The sequence below is a fragment of the Acanthopagrus latus genome, chromosome 5 (genome assembly GCF_904848185.1).
Source record: "Acanthopagrus latus isolate v.2019 chromosome 5, fAcaLat1.1, whole genome shotgun sequence".
NCBI lineage: Eukaryota > Metazoa > Chordata > Actinopteri > Spariformes > Sparidae > Acanthopagrus > Acanthopagrus latus.
In genome coordinates this window covers 5,769,339-5,785,371 of record NC_051043.1, presented here as the reverse complement: position 1 = coordinate 5,785,371, position 16,033 = coordinate 5,769,339, and the positions used below count along the sequence as shown (strand labels likewise).

Below are 16,033 nucleotides of genomic sequence, written 5' to 3'. Positions count from 1 at the left end.
GCCCATATGTGCGCTACACAATGGCTAAAATGGTGATGACATCTGTTTGCTTTTACTTTTTGATTAAAGACATTTCATTCTCATACCAGTAATTTGTATCAACAACAACAATAAATTGCTGTCAGAACCAAACCATTGATTTGGAGAATTGTTACACCTCGACTATAATGTTGGATAAAGAGTCTGAATTCTGTGTACTCTAGCTTGTACTTCAGAGAGCTGACTCATGTGCTCTTGTCGGATAAAGAGGCATTATTTTAATTTAACGCCTACATACATTAGCTTACAAACATGTAACAACTGTGATTACATAATACTCAGTGTGCATAAGACCTAAGTTTATCTCTATTAGTCATGTTCGTATTAGTCAGAGTTTGGGACATGTGTTTGTTATTGCTGTGTTCTCCAGAGACCTTCTGAGGCTGCTTCTGTTTAACTCTGAACTGACACGAAGGTCCCTGAACACCACGTTCATGGTCTGTGTGTGGGCAGCTTCAGTCTACCAACACTATATTTACTAGCTCAATGCCAATTATTTACTCACCCAACAGTCTTTTCATGGCTTCACTGTGGTCTGTATTAGTCATGTTTTTGCCTCCGCACCATGTCCCCATTGCTAATTCACACACGGAGTTTGGCTCTGGTGGTCTTTGGGTTCTGTTAGTGTAGTTTGAGATAATAAGCATAGCGCCCAAGTCTCCATAGCAACTCCACATGATCCAAACGCTAACTGCTTGATCAGGAATAGATGCTGTGGGCAGCCAGACATTAAAGTTAGGCTCGGGGGTAAAGAAAAGGGAAATGTACTGTACACCCACTGGGCTGCAATGAAAAACCCAGCCTTCCCCCAAATGTCCGCATCTTTGAATCTGAAAATTTTACCTGGCAACCAAGGCCTGTCACCATGGATATTTCAGTACTGCCACCTTGAAGGATACAAGTATATCATATCAAACATTTCCACCTTTAAATGTCTAAAAATGACTACATCTTTTTATTGAGTTGTGTACTTACATTATCCAATACGTTCACACCAATTTTCAAACCCAGAGAAATCAAATATTATTAAAGGTAACAGTGTGTTACATTGGTTTGCCTGTTGCTATAACTTCCACGGCAGCATCATATGATATGTCTCAGAGAGGGGAAAGGAAGATGGCAAACAAGACAAAACATAATGTCAATAAAACTTTAATACATTACCTTGTCCTTAAACATTTCTGCCATATCTGCCCTTCAGATAGATAGAACAACTCCCATGATCTTACATCATCAAATTATTTTCAGTAACAGCATTACTTGTGAAATTGAGCCTTGGGTTTTGAATATGTCAGTCAGTTCTTGGCTGATAAACAGATCAAACAGAACAGAACATATTCGCATCTACCAGACCAAGAGCCTGAACTGAGGGTGGAAACAGCCAAAGGATCTACACACTGCATTAAGAGCTTTCAATTAATTTAATGAAGCCATGTGTCATTATGTGCCTGATGAGGCTCTCTGTGAAAGCTTAAATGTAGCTTCATTACATTCATAAGAAGCTATTAATAGAGTGATGGGATCCTTTTTCTGTTTCTGCCCAAAGATAAGCATCAAACTCAGCGTCTTTTTAGGACTCTTTGGGGCATTAAATGCCGTTTTCTGACAGACAACGGTAGACAGATGACAGGAAATTAAGTCAGTGCCTGTGTGTGTGTTTTTTTAAAAATTTCTCATTATTAGGTGTAGAGAGCTGACTGAGAGCACTTAGTAAAGTGACACAGGTAAAGTTTATGCCAAATATCAAGTTCATCAGAAGGGGCTATGTAATGAGAAATCCTCTATCTTTGTTTTCTTGATTCAGACGAAGAAACATTTTAAAAGATTTGGAGAAACCTCCTCAAGAGCAGACAGACACGTGAAAGGTGTTGTATGAAAGGAGAAAACAGACACCTAAATGTAGTTTATATTTTCATATTTTGATATTTCTCTAAATCCTAAACTGTTTTTAATATGCTGTATAGTTATTAATGGCAGATAATAGCTGCAGGATGTCAGTGGTGAGATTGCTGTTTTGGCTTTTAGTGGAAGAGAGGAACGGTAGCAAGCGGCAGTCACTGATAGCTAGCACGGTGCAGCAGGTGTAGGTCACTTTGGTAATATGCTGCCTCACGTATTTTTTTATTTTTTTTTATTTATTCATGTAGTTCTATAAATCTAACCAATCTCTCTTCTGTTTTGCTCTCCTAGCTGATCCAAACACTTTGTTTCGCTCCAACTCCCTTTCCTCCAAGGCCATGGAACAGTTCATGAAGGTGTGCTGACATGTCTCTTTTATTTTATCAGACGTTCTAAGAAATTGATTTTTTTTTTTGTCTCTGCTGTGAGTAAAAGCATGACTTGACTTATTATTATCTCTAACCTTCACTCAGTCTTTGCTATTGTCCTCCTTCCTCATCTCTATTATGCATACGCTCAGTTAGCTTCATGTCTTATGCTCCCCTGCTGTATCATTCTATGCCTTGTTTACACTTTCTATGATGCAGATCTACAGATTTGGAATGAAATCTCGTTAGCACAGATGCAAATGAGATGTCTTCAACATATGGTATTGTTTTCCTGACAGGCTGTTGGCATGCTGTATTTGCATGAGGTGCTGAAGCCCATCATCAACCGCATCTTTGATGAGAAGAAGTACATCGAGCTGGACCCATGTAAGATCGACCTGAACCGCACGAGGTAAAACACAATGCCATTATTGTAGTCTGACCTAATTACAGCCCAGATCTGCTTCACAGGAGCTTGTCTTAAGCCACAAATGATGTGAGTGGATTTCTGGCTGTGGGTTTTTGTGTACAGTCCTCAATCTGTGTGGTAAAATGGTCAAATAGTAAAAGCTGCCACGGGAGAAAAACGACTTCCTCAACGCTTCACCCTTGAGAGGAAGACATCAATGTGAGAAAATGAAAAAAAAAAAAAAGAGACTGGAAAAAGGGGTAATGCTGTTGCTTGGCAACTGCTATGAGCCCCCAGAGATGTCTATCTCTGACATGGAGGGAGATCATCCAGGATCTGACATGCTCTACGTCTGCAGTACATCTGCCTGCCGTCACCTTATTTGTTGTCTCCACTCCCCGTGTAAATATGTCTCCAGACAATTCTGTCATCAGTATCTCTTTTTTTTTCAGTCCAGTCGTCTAAATAGCATGCTCGCACACGTAATGGCATAATCAGGAACACAGAGGTTATCAGTTATATCATCAGAGGCATTGTACATTTAGGTAAGCGGGCTTAAATGAGTGTGTTTTTTTTAAATGATTCAGTCAAATATATACATAGATTCTGCTCCTTCGTCTTATTTGAGAGACTGTGTGTTCTCAATAGGTGCTGACACAGGGATCTCATTTACACAAAGTATTCAAATATGAACGTTATGCAGAAATAAGGAAAATTGCATTTTAAGGCAAGGAGTAAATGCGTCTTGATCAGATCTGACCAACCACATCTGGAGCTAATTGTCTTGCATTGTGTTCACATATAGGTGTAATGCAGTCTGTACAAGAAACCAGCATCTTTACATAACATATCCCTGAGACAGAAATATGTTTTTAGTGAATGTAGAATATGATATAAAAAGGCATATAAGAAAAAGCGTTTTTTTTTGTTTTTTTTTAAAAACTGTGAAAACTGAAACTTGGTAGCTAGGTAACAGGTAGAAAATTCATGATAGTTATGAAATTACAGTGTATGCGACAGTGTGCACTGAACTAATGTGCAGATTTACTATTATAAATTGATATTGTTTAAGGTTTTTATGTTGTCTCCCGTTTTATTTTGTCAGTTTTATCCTCTTGTGTCTTGTTTTGATTAACACTTCCTCTCTTTGTTTTTTTTTTGTTTAGAGGTGACAAATAATTGATTTTTTTGTGAACAGTGACTCATAATGTTTATAGCTTCCTCTGACCAAACAACTCACAAAATTCTGTGATTTTGTTAATGGAGTCTGGGGCTGATTTGCTGAAACATCATTTACTCTGGAGCAGGTTTTGCTTAGGACGACAATGATCTGATCTCAGCATTAAAAATATGAGGTTAAACACAAAGGCAAGATCAGATAATGTGTCTTGATCCAGACAGCATATTAATACAAGGTGTAAATAGACTGAGGGTCTCAGTCATTTACAATGTCTTTCTTTCTCTCCGAAGACGGATTTCATTTAAGGGTGCCGTGTCAGAGCAAGAGGTGCGGGACAGTAGTGTGGAGATGCTGCAGAGCTACTTGACCAGCATCATTGAATCAATCGTGGGCTCCGTCGATCAGTGTCCTCCTGTCATGAGAGTGGCCTTCAAGCAGCTACACAAGAGAGTGGAGGAGCAATTTGCTGAACCTGAGAATGAGGTCAGTCTGGAGGAAAATGCACAGAAGAAAAACGGCTTTATCTGTATCTGTAGGGCTTGTAAATCTGACATTCAATCGTTTTACATCAACATTACATGTTACATATTCAGCTACGGCTGTTAACTGAGAGAAAACATTGAGGCTCATTAACTTTCTTGACAATTTGACTCTATTTGTACAGGATGTGAAGTATCTGGCCATCAGTGGCTTCTTCTTCCTGCGTTTTTTTGCTCCTGCTATCCTCACACCGAAATTGTTCCAGCTGAGGGATCAGCATGCTGATACGCGTACGAGCAGAACTCTGCTGCTACTGGCCAAGGTACGGTAAACAACACAGACATACACGTAGACACTGCTGTGAATAATTTATTCATGCCCAGACATCACAGTGCAGCAAAGACAAACAGTTAAGAAGTGGATGCACTCAGTATGAGGCTACATGCTGTCTGCCAACTGCGAGGAATTTTAATTTGCAGGTGTAAAGCAAATAAATACGAAGCGGGATTACAACATATGATGTGTTTACAATGTGACTATGTTTTTGTAGTTTTGCAGTGATGGCCAGTACCAGCACAAATACCACTGAGCCAATTATGGCTTTTTCTCCTTGCTAGGTAATTACACAACGCTAGTTAGTTTGCAATATCTAATTAAAATATAACATTTCTGCATTTAAATGTCTCAAGGACATTGAGGGAAGAGAGAGGCAAACATTACCAACTGTTACAGAATAAAGGACTGCCCATCCCAAGAGCAATGACTATAACTTTAAACTTTAATGATAACAATGTGAGCATCCACATTGATGGATGATAGCGTTCTATAAACAGCAGCTTCACACTCCGGCTGTGTCGACACTAGCAGCTAATGAAAACGGATATTGATGACCTATTTTTCACAGCACAGAGAAACAAAAAAAAGAGAAATGTGTCAACAAAATTCTTCAGGGATGAGAGTAGTTAGACGAATCCATGTTACAAGAGTCGTCGAGTTTAACAAGAAATTTTAATCATACTTTGTTTGAGTCAAGTGGTCCTGGCGATTGTCAAAGAGCACATCACTCAGCCACCCACTTGACTTACAACAACTTTTAAAACAGTATATTTAAGGCTGTTGTTATAGTAATCGTTCTCTGTGCGGACGGCCCTTAAAACTTGAATACATTACCTCATCTGTGAACATGATTTCTGTCTGAGTAAAGTCAGGCAGATTTTCATCAATAATGGTGGTTGTTTAACAATGAAGAACAACTCCTCCAATGCTGCACTACTTTCGTTTTTTATTGTTTTGATTAGGAGACCCTTAGAGGCAGATGTGTTGTAACATGCATTTGAATGAAATTTAAGTTTTATCTCAGTGAACTGTAATTGTTAAATGTTAAACATAAAGCAGTGTTAGCATCTGGGAGTCTGGAATTAGAAGAAGACAATTGTGACAGCTCAAGAGCGTGCACAGCATGACTTGGCTTGCTTCACCAACTTCTCCAGGAATGCTGTGGTTTTAGAGTCATTGTTTACTATAGAACTTGAAACAATGCCTCCCCACATCATGCTCTGTTCTTACCCTCCTATTTCCAATGGATCAAATTACAGCACAGACAAAACATTTCCTTGTGACTGAAGAAAGGTGTCTAATAGTTTTATTATAATGGTGCTGTTGAATGTAAAATAACAACACACAAAAGCAGGGGTTTCCTGGTCACATGTTGGACGATCAGTAAGACCTCGCTGCTCTTCCACGTGTGGCTTTGCATTTGCTGTCCATGGTACTGAAGTGCTGTTGCCATGGGTCCTCTACAGAGAAGGGAACATGCTATTTTTACCTCTGTGTGGCTGCGACCAGACTCCGGTTCAAAGCCCAGCTTCAGAGAGGTGTGTAGGGAGGGACTTCCTCCCGGGGCGTGGGCTGGACAAAGGGCCTCACAGCATGCTTGGCCTCAGGGACCCTTTTGATCTCCGACTTTGAGATATGCAATCACTCACACTGAGTTCTGTCAGTAAGTGCGGGTCTGATGTGCTGGAGATGTGAGTGTTGAGTGGATTTTGTGTCTTCGGGGTCGCCAGGCTTTACAGAGTGTCGGGAACCTGGGCCTTCAACTGGGTCACGGGAAGGAGCAGTGGATGGCGCCTCTTCATCCCATCATCCTCCGCAGTGTGGCCTCCGTCAAAGACTTCCTGGATAAGCTGATCGACATAGATCACGACATTGGTAAGACTGAGCACAGTGAACACAGCCAGAGGTGGAATGTAACTAACTACATTTTCCGAAGTACTGTACACAATACCAAGTATTCATGCAAGACTTGAATATTTACCTCTATACCTGTATTTCATGATACTCCAGAGACAAATACTTTACTTTTCACTCCTCTGCATTTGTTTGACATCTCCAGTTACTAGTTACTTTTCAGAACACAATGTTTTAAACCCTTTAGGTTTAGAAAAAAGTAAGTTTCTCCAAATGTGTTAATTTTGAATGTCTGGCATAAACTGAAGGATGAAGTGTTCCTTTATATATTGAGAATGTCTTGTACTTCTTAAAGGAGCAGTTCACCTAAAAATGAAACTCATGATTTTCTTACCCCCATGCTGATGGGAAGTTTTGCTGTCCACAAAGCATTTCTGGAGCTTCATGGCAAAACAGCATTATAGTCTTCTCCTGAACAACCGAAGTAGACCTGTTGGGGACTTTAAAAAAAAACAGACAACCAGAAAAAAAGACTCAGTAACTCTTGTCTCATGTTATTCAAGTGTCTGGAAGCCCAGAGAGCTCTCCCCCTGTGTGGAGGAGCAGCGTGTAGCACCGCCAGGGAAGCAGAGCATTGTACTGCTGTACAGGGTACCATCATCAAGACTTATTTTAGCCCCCTAAAGAAGGCCCTCTTAAAAACACTTATACCTGTTTAATTGCAAGCTATATTCGGAACATTTTTTGTGCTTTACACGGCAGCAAACAGCCACTGGAAGTCCTATTAAACATCTGATCTGCGGCGTAAAACAGTGCGCGTAGGAATAAGGACACTGCACAACTGAGGGAATGTAGTGCCAAAGGAAAGGGCTGTCTGACAGCAATATAAAGCTCCACAAATGTTTAAAATATAGCGTAGACATAAACGGATATGCTACATGCTGCTTCTCCACACAGGGGGAGAGCTGACGGCATGAGAACTCACATCTACTGCAGGCATTGACTGGGGATAAGGTCCTCATACACCCCTTGTCAAAAGACCCAAACTATCCCTTTAAACATTTACAGCAGTAAGATGCAACATGCAAATTAATGTCATAGTAATGTGAATCCAAAAACATTAGATATATAACCAGTGTTGTAAAAAGTAAGCAAAAGTCATACTTGAATAAAAGTAAAGATATCATGTTACAGTATTACTTTGGTTACCCATATGAATAGCACATGAGTAAAAGTCTTAAAGTATCTGATATTAAATTATACATGCAGTATGTTTATACAAATGTATGCATAGTATACTTTAGGTCGACTGACTAGCGGCCTGGACAATTAACAGATCTGATATTCAGCATTTTGAATCAGTGTTTATTGTAATTTCATAGCCTATTAAATAAATTGATTCAAAAAAGCGGCACTGTGGCTCGGATGCAGCATGTGATCTACAAACTAACTAGTGACTAAAGTTATCAAATAATTGAAGTGCAGTGAAAAGTACAATATTTGCCTCCAACATGTAGTGGAGTGGAAGTATAAAGTAGGAGAAAATGGAAATACTCAAGTAAAGTAAAAATACCTAACAATTGTACTGTAAAATACTTAATGAGAGTACTTAGTTAAATTCCATCGCTGCATAATTGTAAAATGACTAAATGAATAATAAATATGTGATATTTACCTGTAGTGGAGTATTTTCACACTACTCCCACCACTGAACATATCACTGAACTTGTAATGAAAAGGAGAGGAGGTCATGCTGTTAATCAGCCACAGGCCAGCTGTTAGCGTATCAGCTTTGTCAGGATTAAGTGAAACAACACTATAGCTCAGTGGTGAAATATTCATAACTAGCCGGAAAAGTAGAAAAGAGATGACACGGTCAGCGAGCTGGAGTGAGAAGCCGAAGGCGCCGCTACACGCCACACTGCTTGCACAACGTGTCTTGGCTGCCTTCTTGCTGTCATGTGTCAGCGAGGCCGTTTGTTGTGAAACATCTTCCCCCTCTGATGTATCATGTTTCTGCCTCCTTCTGCACATCACACCCACTCTTTTCTCTTAAAGGCCACTATGACATTTAATGCTCTTCGGGTGGATTTGTTGGACAGGAGAGGATGCTTGTTATGCCTCTTTGAAGCCGTCTGTCATGCGGTGATGGAGGAGGCTGAGGTGCCTTCAGTGACAACATGCTGAACATGACGACTTGCACTGTACACTCGCAAAAACAATTATTGACATTAAGTGTTTTAATTACATGTAAATTTCAATCTAATTCGATTACGTGAGTTCACCGCACAGTATCATTTAATGCTAACATGCATCTGTCATGTTGACTTGATATGTATGAAATAAATAACTAGGAAATTGATTTACAGTAGACAGAATGATGTGATTGTAATACATTATTTTTATGTATAATACCTAAATAATGTAGAAGTTACTCTTAACTTTACATGTAAAAATTGCATTAACAAATAAGTTTATGTTCACTTCTGTTTTATTTTAGTTTAATTGGACTAAATTATTACATTTATTTACATGAATTACATTGATTCAACAAACTTCCGAATAAATGTGACGCTTTACATGAAACCGAAAAAATGTACATGTAACTTAATTTTTGTTGTTTAGTTTAACAAAAAAAACAGTTTATTGTCACAGCACCACCTTGTGTTTATGTGGATGAACATGCCATTACTAAGTGTTGAAACTCTTGTGACTTCCTCCTGCAGTGTCGGAGGTGCCACAGAGGGCTGTCTTCATGCCCTCAGTCACCGTTAAAGAGGGGCTCCTCCACAAATACAAGGCAGAGGGACCCCAGCTGCTCTCCCGCTTCGCCTTCAAGAAACGCTACTTCTGGTTGACGAGCGAGACGCTGTCCTACGCCAAAACACCTGACTGGCAGGTTGGTTTTAAAGTAATAGGACAGTACTTTATAATCCAGCCACTGTGTCAAGATGTGGCTAGTCGGTGTTTCTAAGGGGAGACACTGCAGATGACCACAGACCACGAATAGTCACCATGAAACTTCCCCAGTAGATTACATATACAGAGACAATTATTTTCTGTAATAGTTTTTCTGAAATGTTTATATATGCAATGCATGAATTTGGGCTAAAGTTCAAGATGAGAAATTTTATAAAGCTAGGTTAGGTCAGAAATATTTTCAGACGGAATTTTGGATCCATTTTTGGAACAATCCATGAATCAGAGAGTACTGTCAACAAATATTCAACAACTGCAGTCTTTGAAAAAACAACTTTAGTGAAAACAGCTTAGATATGTTAAAATTTTAGGAGTTTATAAGACAAATGGTGAATAGGAAAAAAGAAACACTTTCAAGTGTACTGTGGTGTCACACCATAGTCCAAAAAACATTTCTGAACTTTACTTTTACACCCTTTCTCACATGAAATCTTCACTGTAGCTGCTAAGCTAAAAGCATTAGGTCAGCTGTGCACCAAGGGTGTAAATGCCTTCTTTTTAAATCAATCTAGGATCTGGAGAGGCATGAATTACACATTATGAGCTGTATGTAGACATTTTATGGATCTTTTGGTTGTTCTTTTTACATTTTAAAACAAGTCTCCTGCTACTTCAGTTGAACTCTGCAATGCTGTTTTTGTCCAGAAATGTTTTCTGGACAACAAAACTTCACCCAACTTTCTATCTGCGTGTGGGTGAGAAGATAATGACTACATTTTTACTTTTGGGTGATGTTATTTTAAATCGCTCTGTGACATCTGGATATTAATTTTCAAAAAAGGAATGTCTACCAGGGAAACACGCACTTATTGTCTTTGTCATAAATACAGAAATAGATGTGAAAACTAAGACTCATGTGAAAGTGACTCATCCATTATTATTAGAAGCTGATACGGCTTCTGATGATGAATCCGCCTCTGTGTATTACCTCTGAAGGACATTTATCAACTTGGCTCATCACAAGAGGAAACATTTTAGTCGTCCCCAGCTCGCTTCATTATTTTTGTGTTGGTCTCCTTGTGAGAACATCATTAGCGTTATTAGCATGTGATGCCCAACCCTGTGATAATGATCTCCTCTCATTCACCAGCCAGAGATTGAGAGAGAGAGAGAGAGAGAGAGAGAGAGGGAGGGAGACTGAGAGCGGAGCAGGCTCTCTCCACCCAAGTAAAAAGCTCTCTCTTTGAGCCAGTCTCGTCTTTGTGTGACTGGAATAAAGGCGGTGGGTAATTGAAGGTTGTGGATATTCATGCTAACATTGCAAATCAGATCGCAGACAATGTCCTGGCCCCTTTCCTCAATGTTGGAGCACTCCAGTCTCAGTGAGGCGCGCTCCCATTGGAAGTGGCTGATTTACACTTTAAAGTGGCCTTTGCTGTCATGCTGATCTCATCTTCACTTCCTCCTCGTCTTACTCTGTTCCTGCTCTCCTAATGTGTGCAGAATATCTCAGTATTAGACGCTGCTCTGCTAATTTACTCTGTGATCAGATGTCTCTTTTACTTCACTTAAACCTCAGCCTAAGCCGCCTCAGGCAGAAGCACGATCCATCATTAGCAGCCTGTGCCTTACTCGTAGTAATTGGTGTTGTGGTTTTGTGGCTGAATTGTTGCAGGTGCGCTCCTCGATCCCCATTCAGTGTGTGTGCGCCGTGGAGAGGGTGGATGAAAATGCCTTTCAGCAGCAGAATGTAATGCAGGTCATCACCCAGGACAACGACGGGCAGCTGCACACCATGTACATCCAGTGCAAGGTGCATGGGTACTGACACCAGCCAGTGACCAAAATCATTATTCCCTAAATTCCAATATTTTGTTGACGGTTAGGTTGTTAGATTAGAATTAAGTAAGGATTCACTGAGACCTTGTCCACACGTACACAGATATTTCTCAAAGCTGTGTTTTGACGTTTCGTACTCACATAAAGAGCACATTCAGGTCACTGAAAACAGACCGTATAGATATTCAGAAGCTCTGTTTTTAGTGTGAACATCTGGATGGGCAGAAATACAGATGTTTGGAAACGATGATGCAGACACCCATGTTTGCTTCCTGATTTGGTCTAAGCATTGTATGTAGCATCGTCTGCAAATGTTGACTCGGAGCGTGTGGTACGATGTAATGGAGTGTTTGAGTTAATACGTTGACAAAATTGATGTTATTTTATCCATATTTAGAGAGGCGTGAACAGGCATTGAAACACAGTGACGGAAAAGAAAGACAGAAACGGCTGCTGACGATGTTTGAATTAAAATAGCATCCAGGAGGATTCAAGGAAGAGCAGTCACGATTCGCTGCCTCATCATTTTTGTCCTATTTTCAGGAAAAATTACCTGTTGCCTTGGTAACAGCTGGTACCTGTAACTAGTAAAAATTGTTAAAAAGAATCATTAGAAAATGTATGAAATCTGGTTTAAGTAAAGATTACATCACATGCACATGTAGTGAGCCCCGTCTCTGGGCGTAACCTAGTGTTTTTCCTGCATGCCTCAAGACGGACACAACCTAAGACCTTGGCACAACAAGCATGCTGCATACTTAAAATGATGAGATGAACTCCTTAGGTATTGAATATTTGAGAGACAGAGACCCTTACAGTTGTTACGCATCCCTACCTTTAACGTATTTAATGGAACTAAATGTTAAAATAAGCAAGTAAGAAAAAATTGACCAAATGTAAAAATCATTCACAGTATTTTCTGTCACTAAGCCACCAGACACAATCTTTCTCTTGTTTACACTGGCATGCACATGCCTAGTGTATGTGAGTGACTGTCTCAATCTCAATGTGATATGTGTCTTCAGGTGTATTAGTATAGATGGAGATGATCTTTGTTGCTGAAGTGTTGCTGAAACCCTGTTTACAAAATACTCACCTACGTGTGGACTTGGCCTTAAATTAATACCTTTTATAACCTTCTTTCACATAAAGAATAATCTATTTTTTCTAAACTTAACAGTTTCAAAAACCTTTTGAGCTCGAGGTATATTCTAACTATCTACTCAGTAAGAATTTTTCAGAACTTGGATAGCCTCGATAGACTGATGATAGGGACGTCACGAGCCAGTACCTCGTTGGTGTGCCAGCGCAGAATTTATATGGCACATTAGATAAACTTCAGCTGCTGCCATCAGTGAATTTCATCTAATTCGCAGATTGTCCAAAAGCAGTCAGAAAGGCCAATATCAGCCTGTACTGAGTTAAGATCAAATAAAATACTGATGACAGCAGCTTTTTGGAAAAAGGAAAAGATTTGAATTATTTGTTATTTCACTGATACATGAGGTTGAAAAGGAACTTTAACGTCAGGCATCAAGAAATAACCATGGTTTGGTCTGAGTACTTTTTTGGTTACAGCATGTGGTAACTGGTGTTTTTTTTTTTACGTCCGAACAGAATGTGAATGAGTTGAACCAGTGGCTGTCTGCGATCAGGAAAGCCAGCATCTGCAATGAGCGCATGCTGCCCTCTTTCCACCCGGGGGCTCATCGCAGTGGCAAGTGGACCTGCTGCCTGCAGGCGGACCGTGCTGGTAATCCTGCTGTCATTACTTCTGATGCCGCACAAAGGAGGGCTGAGGATGTCGCTATGTAAACCCTTTTTATTGTAAATGTTTGAAAAATGTTAAAGGATACACACCAGACGCATCATATCATCAGAAATGAAGCCACAGATGAGCAGTATTGTCCATCAGCATGCAGGATTTCATGTAGACTACAACACTTTTCACTTTCCTCCTGGTCCACTAACTTGTACCTGACTTCAAACAGCGAATGAGCTCCTGGCGATTCATATTTAATGGATAAACCCCTCAATTTGTAGCTGCCATGTTTCTGTTGCTTCAGTGGAGAATGAGCTCTGAGAAACATAATATGATTTTCTCTGACCAATTACATCTACTCGCTGTCTGAAAGCCTTTCTTAAGAAACAGACTCATTTTATCAGCCACATTCATATGACGTGTTCCCTAATATCAAGTTGAGGGATGTGTTGTGTTTTGCTGTGTGTAGAGTACCATGGTTCGATAAAAGGCTGCTTCTCAGTTACAGGCTGCAGTAGAACCCACTCAGCTGTGACTCTGGGAGACTGGAGTGACCCACTGGATCCTGACGTAGAGACGCAGACCATATACAAGCAGCTTCTCCAGGGCAGAGACAAACTCAGGTCAGTTCAGGTAACACGATCTGTAAACAGCCTCAGTTTGGATGCAGTTCAGTTTCTGGACACTAGAGGTCTATGTTGCAACACAGGAGCTCTGCTGCTGCTGCTGCTGCTTTCTGACACTACAAAAAAAATGCTAGTCCCTTCTTGCTTAAGGCTTTGCAGCTTCTAGAGAATAGTTTGTGATCATATGATTAATGACCTTATATGATTAATGTTGAAACATCTCCCCCCTCTGATGTCTCATGTGTCAGCCTCCTCCTGCAAATCATCCCTACTATTATCTCTTAAAGGCTAGTAAGACATTTGATGCTCCTCAGGTGGATTTGTTGGGCAGAAGTGGAAGCATGTGAGTTTATTCCTACTTGAGGGTGACCACATAATGAATGTTTCTGACTGACACTGCAGGAAAAAACACCTGGAGGTACCTGACGGTGATCAGACATCCAGCAATAAAGACAACTCTGACATTCTCCCAGGTATGGCTTCAGTATCTAAGCTGTATTCTTACTGTTGTTTGAGTCCTTATGTTACCATCATGATGATCTATTTTGGTTTGATAGCAGTGCACACTGTCTTTTTCATAGGTGGTGCAGAGTGCAACGTTCAGCTAATGAAGTCAGGTCAGAGCGTTGCAGCTCGGCTGTTGTCGGTGATAGAGGATCTGGAGCAGACTCACGCCACTTTCCAGCGCAGAGAAAAAGAGGACGGCACCAGTGTCATCCTGAATCCCTAGACTCGACACAGACTGGAGCCCCAGTAGAAGAGGGGGGTGGGGCCCAGCATCCTGAACAGACATGAGCAAAGCATCAGAAATCCACTTTGTTGACTGTCAGGGAGAATTAAAGTGGCCACAGGATGCCACCTCCTCCAGCCTTTAGGTATATTTGCTCCTGTAAAGAGCAGAGGGAATCCTGCCACTTTGAATATTTTTGTATTCTCCAAGTGCCACCGGCTTCAACAGCGCCGGCTGGGGAGAGATTATGATACTTGATGATAAAGAGGGCCGAGGGACTTTGAAGCATGATCTGACTCGATATTTTTTATGTAGATAACAAGCAATCCCTTGCATGGCCTGCCTGCATCCACTTGTTGTGAAATGTGAAAAGAAGCTTTTATATTTTGAGATACTGTACAGGACCTCGGTCACACATTTTTATGCAAAAAAGCTTGTTGTAGTGTAATCTACAGTACCTGAATGTAAGGTGTTTTGATATTTTGCTTTTATCAACGTTTAGTTTTTCTATTGGGTCAATTTATCACCATGGTTGAAAATGTAGCAGTGACATTAACAGTATAGGTCAAACCACCATGAGTTTATGAAATGCTGCTGCACATGCCACATTATGACGCTGCCTGTACAGTAAGCAAAATTAATATGATTTTAATCGTTGCTTTGGTCCCTTTATACAAACCAATGTGCTTTTGTTTGGTGCTATGGCCAGTCAACTTAAACGTTTGGTTCTGATGTAATTTGCATACTAAAATGTCCTTACTTACTTAATGTAGCTATTTCTAAAGTCGTAAGGGTAATACTTACCCTTCCATACATATAAAAGATCAGTCTTTAATATAACAGAGGCAATAGAAGTTACAATGATGTGAGATGTTCCTATTTGATACATTTCCATTTTGTTAAGATTTTGGTGCCACTATATTGGGCTCGCAGGTGTCAAGATATGTTTGAGATGCCAAATTTGTTTTTAAAAATGTTTAAAATTTTAATATTTAAACACTTGAATCACACAAGGACACACAAACTGTACGCAGACATGCTGTAAAGCCATTTTTCCGGTCATGATCGGTGCCTTTTTCCCGTAAACGGAGAAGGTCAGTGATTGTAATGGAGATCAGATCTGTGATCTCTCACATCGCCTCTGCAGGCCGCCCTGCCTGAGGAGCTGTTTAGATTATATCCTGGTGCAGCTACTGTAGAGTCTGTCTTTCTTTTAGAGGAACAACTGTGGACTAGCTATGTGTGGGATCAACATTTCTACTGCCTTAGATGTAACACTGTTGTACACATTCCAGACATGACAATCAGTAGGCTACGTTCATACAGCGTTTTTGATGTTTGCTGCACTACAACATTTGTTTAAGTGATTTGCCACTTCAGGTCGATCACGCAATCTTTAAAACTAGAGTAAACACCAGATGTTGCTTGTGAATCTTGGTATTCCCTGAAAGAGGGCTTTTATTTTGAAAAAGAAAGAAGGGAAAACACTACTGCCTGTACTTTATTTTGCAAACCCACCATGATGGTTTGTTCCAAGTGGATTGTTACTGTGAACTAAACAACTGTACTGTTCAGTAAACTCTTACAGCTTA

The 16,033-nt window shown here is 40.2% G+C and overlaps 1 protein-coding gene across 5 annotated transcripts in view; it reads left to right on the top strand.

Moving 5' to 3' along the window:
• Positions 1 to 16,033, top strand: part of LOC119019652 (rasGAP-activating-like protein 1) — a 25,878-nt gene extending 9,845 nt beyond the window's left edge. For 3 of the 5 annotated variants that reach the window (XM_037098436.1, XM_037098435.1, XM_037098438.1), the window contains 11 exons: positions 2,230 to 2,294; positions 2,606 to 2,718; positions 4,186 to 4,378; positions 4,560 to 4,697; positions 6,442 to 6,586; positions 9,292 to 9,464; positions 11,160 to 11,297; positions 12,941 to 13,076; positions 13,588 to 13,708; positions 14,114 to 14,184; positions 14,293 to 16,033. In XM_037098436.1, the coding sequence (XP_036954331.1) occupies positions 2,230 to 2,294; positions 2,606 to 2,718; positions 4,186 to 4,378; positions 4,560 to 4,697; positions 6,442 to 6,586; positions 9,292 to 9,464; positions 11,160 to 11,297; positions 12,941 to 13,076; positions 13,588 to 13,708; positions 14,114 to 14,184; positions 14,293 to 14,441 (1,442 nt within the window). In that variant the 3' untranslated portion in view covers positions 14,442 to 16,033. Of the gene's footprint in view, positions 1 to 2,229; positions 2,295 to 2,605; positions 2,719 to 4,185; positions 4,379 to 4,559; positions 4,698 to 6,441; positions 6,587 to 9,291; positions 9,465 to 11,159; positions 11,306 to 12,940; positions 13,077 to 13,587; positions 13,709 to 14,113; positions 14,185 to 14,292 lie in introns of those variants that run through there. The other 2 variants (XM_037098437.1, XM_037098439.1) reach the window with 2 other exon arrangements.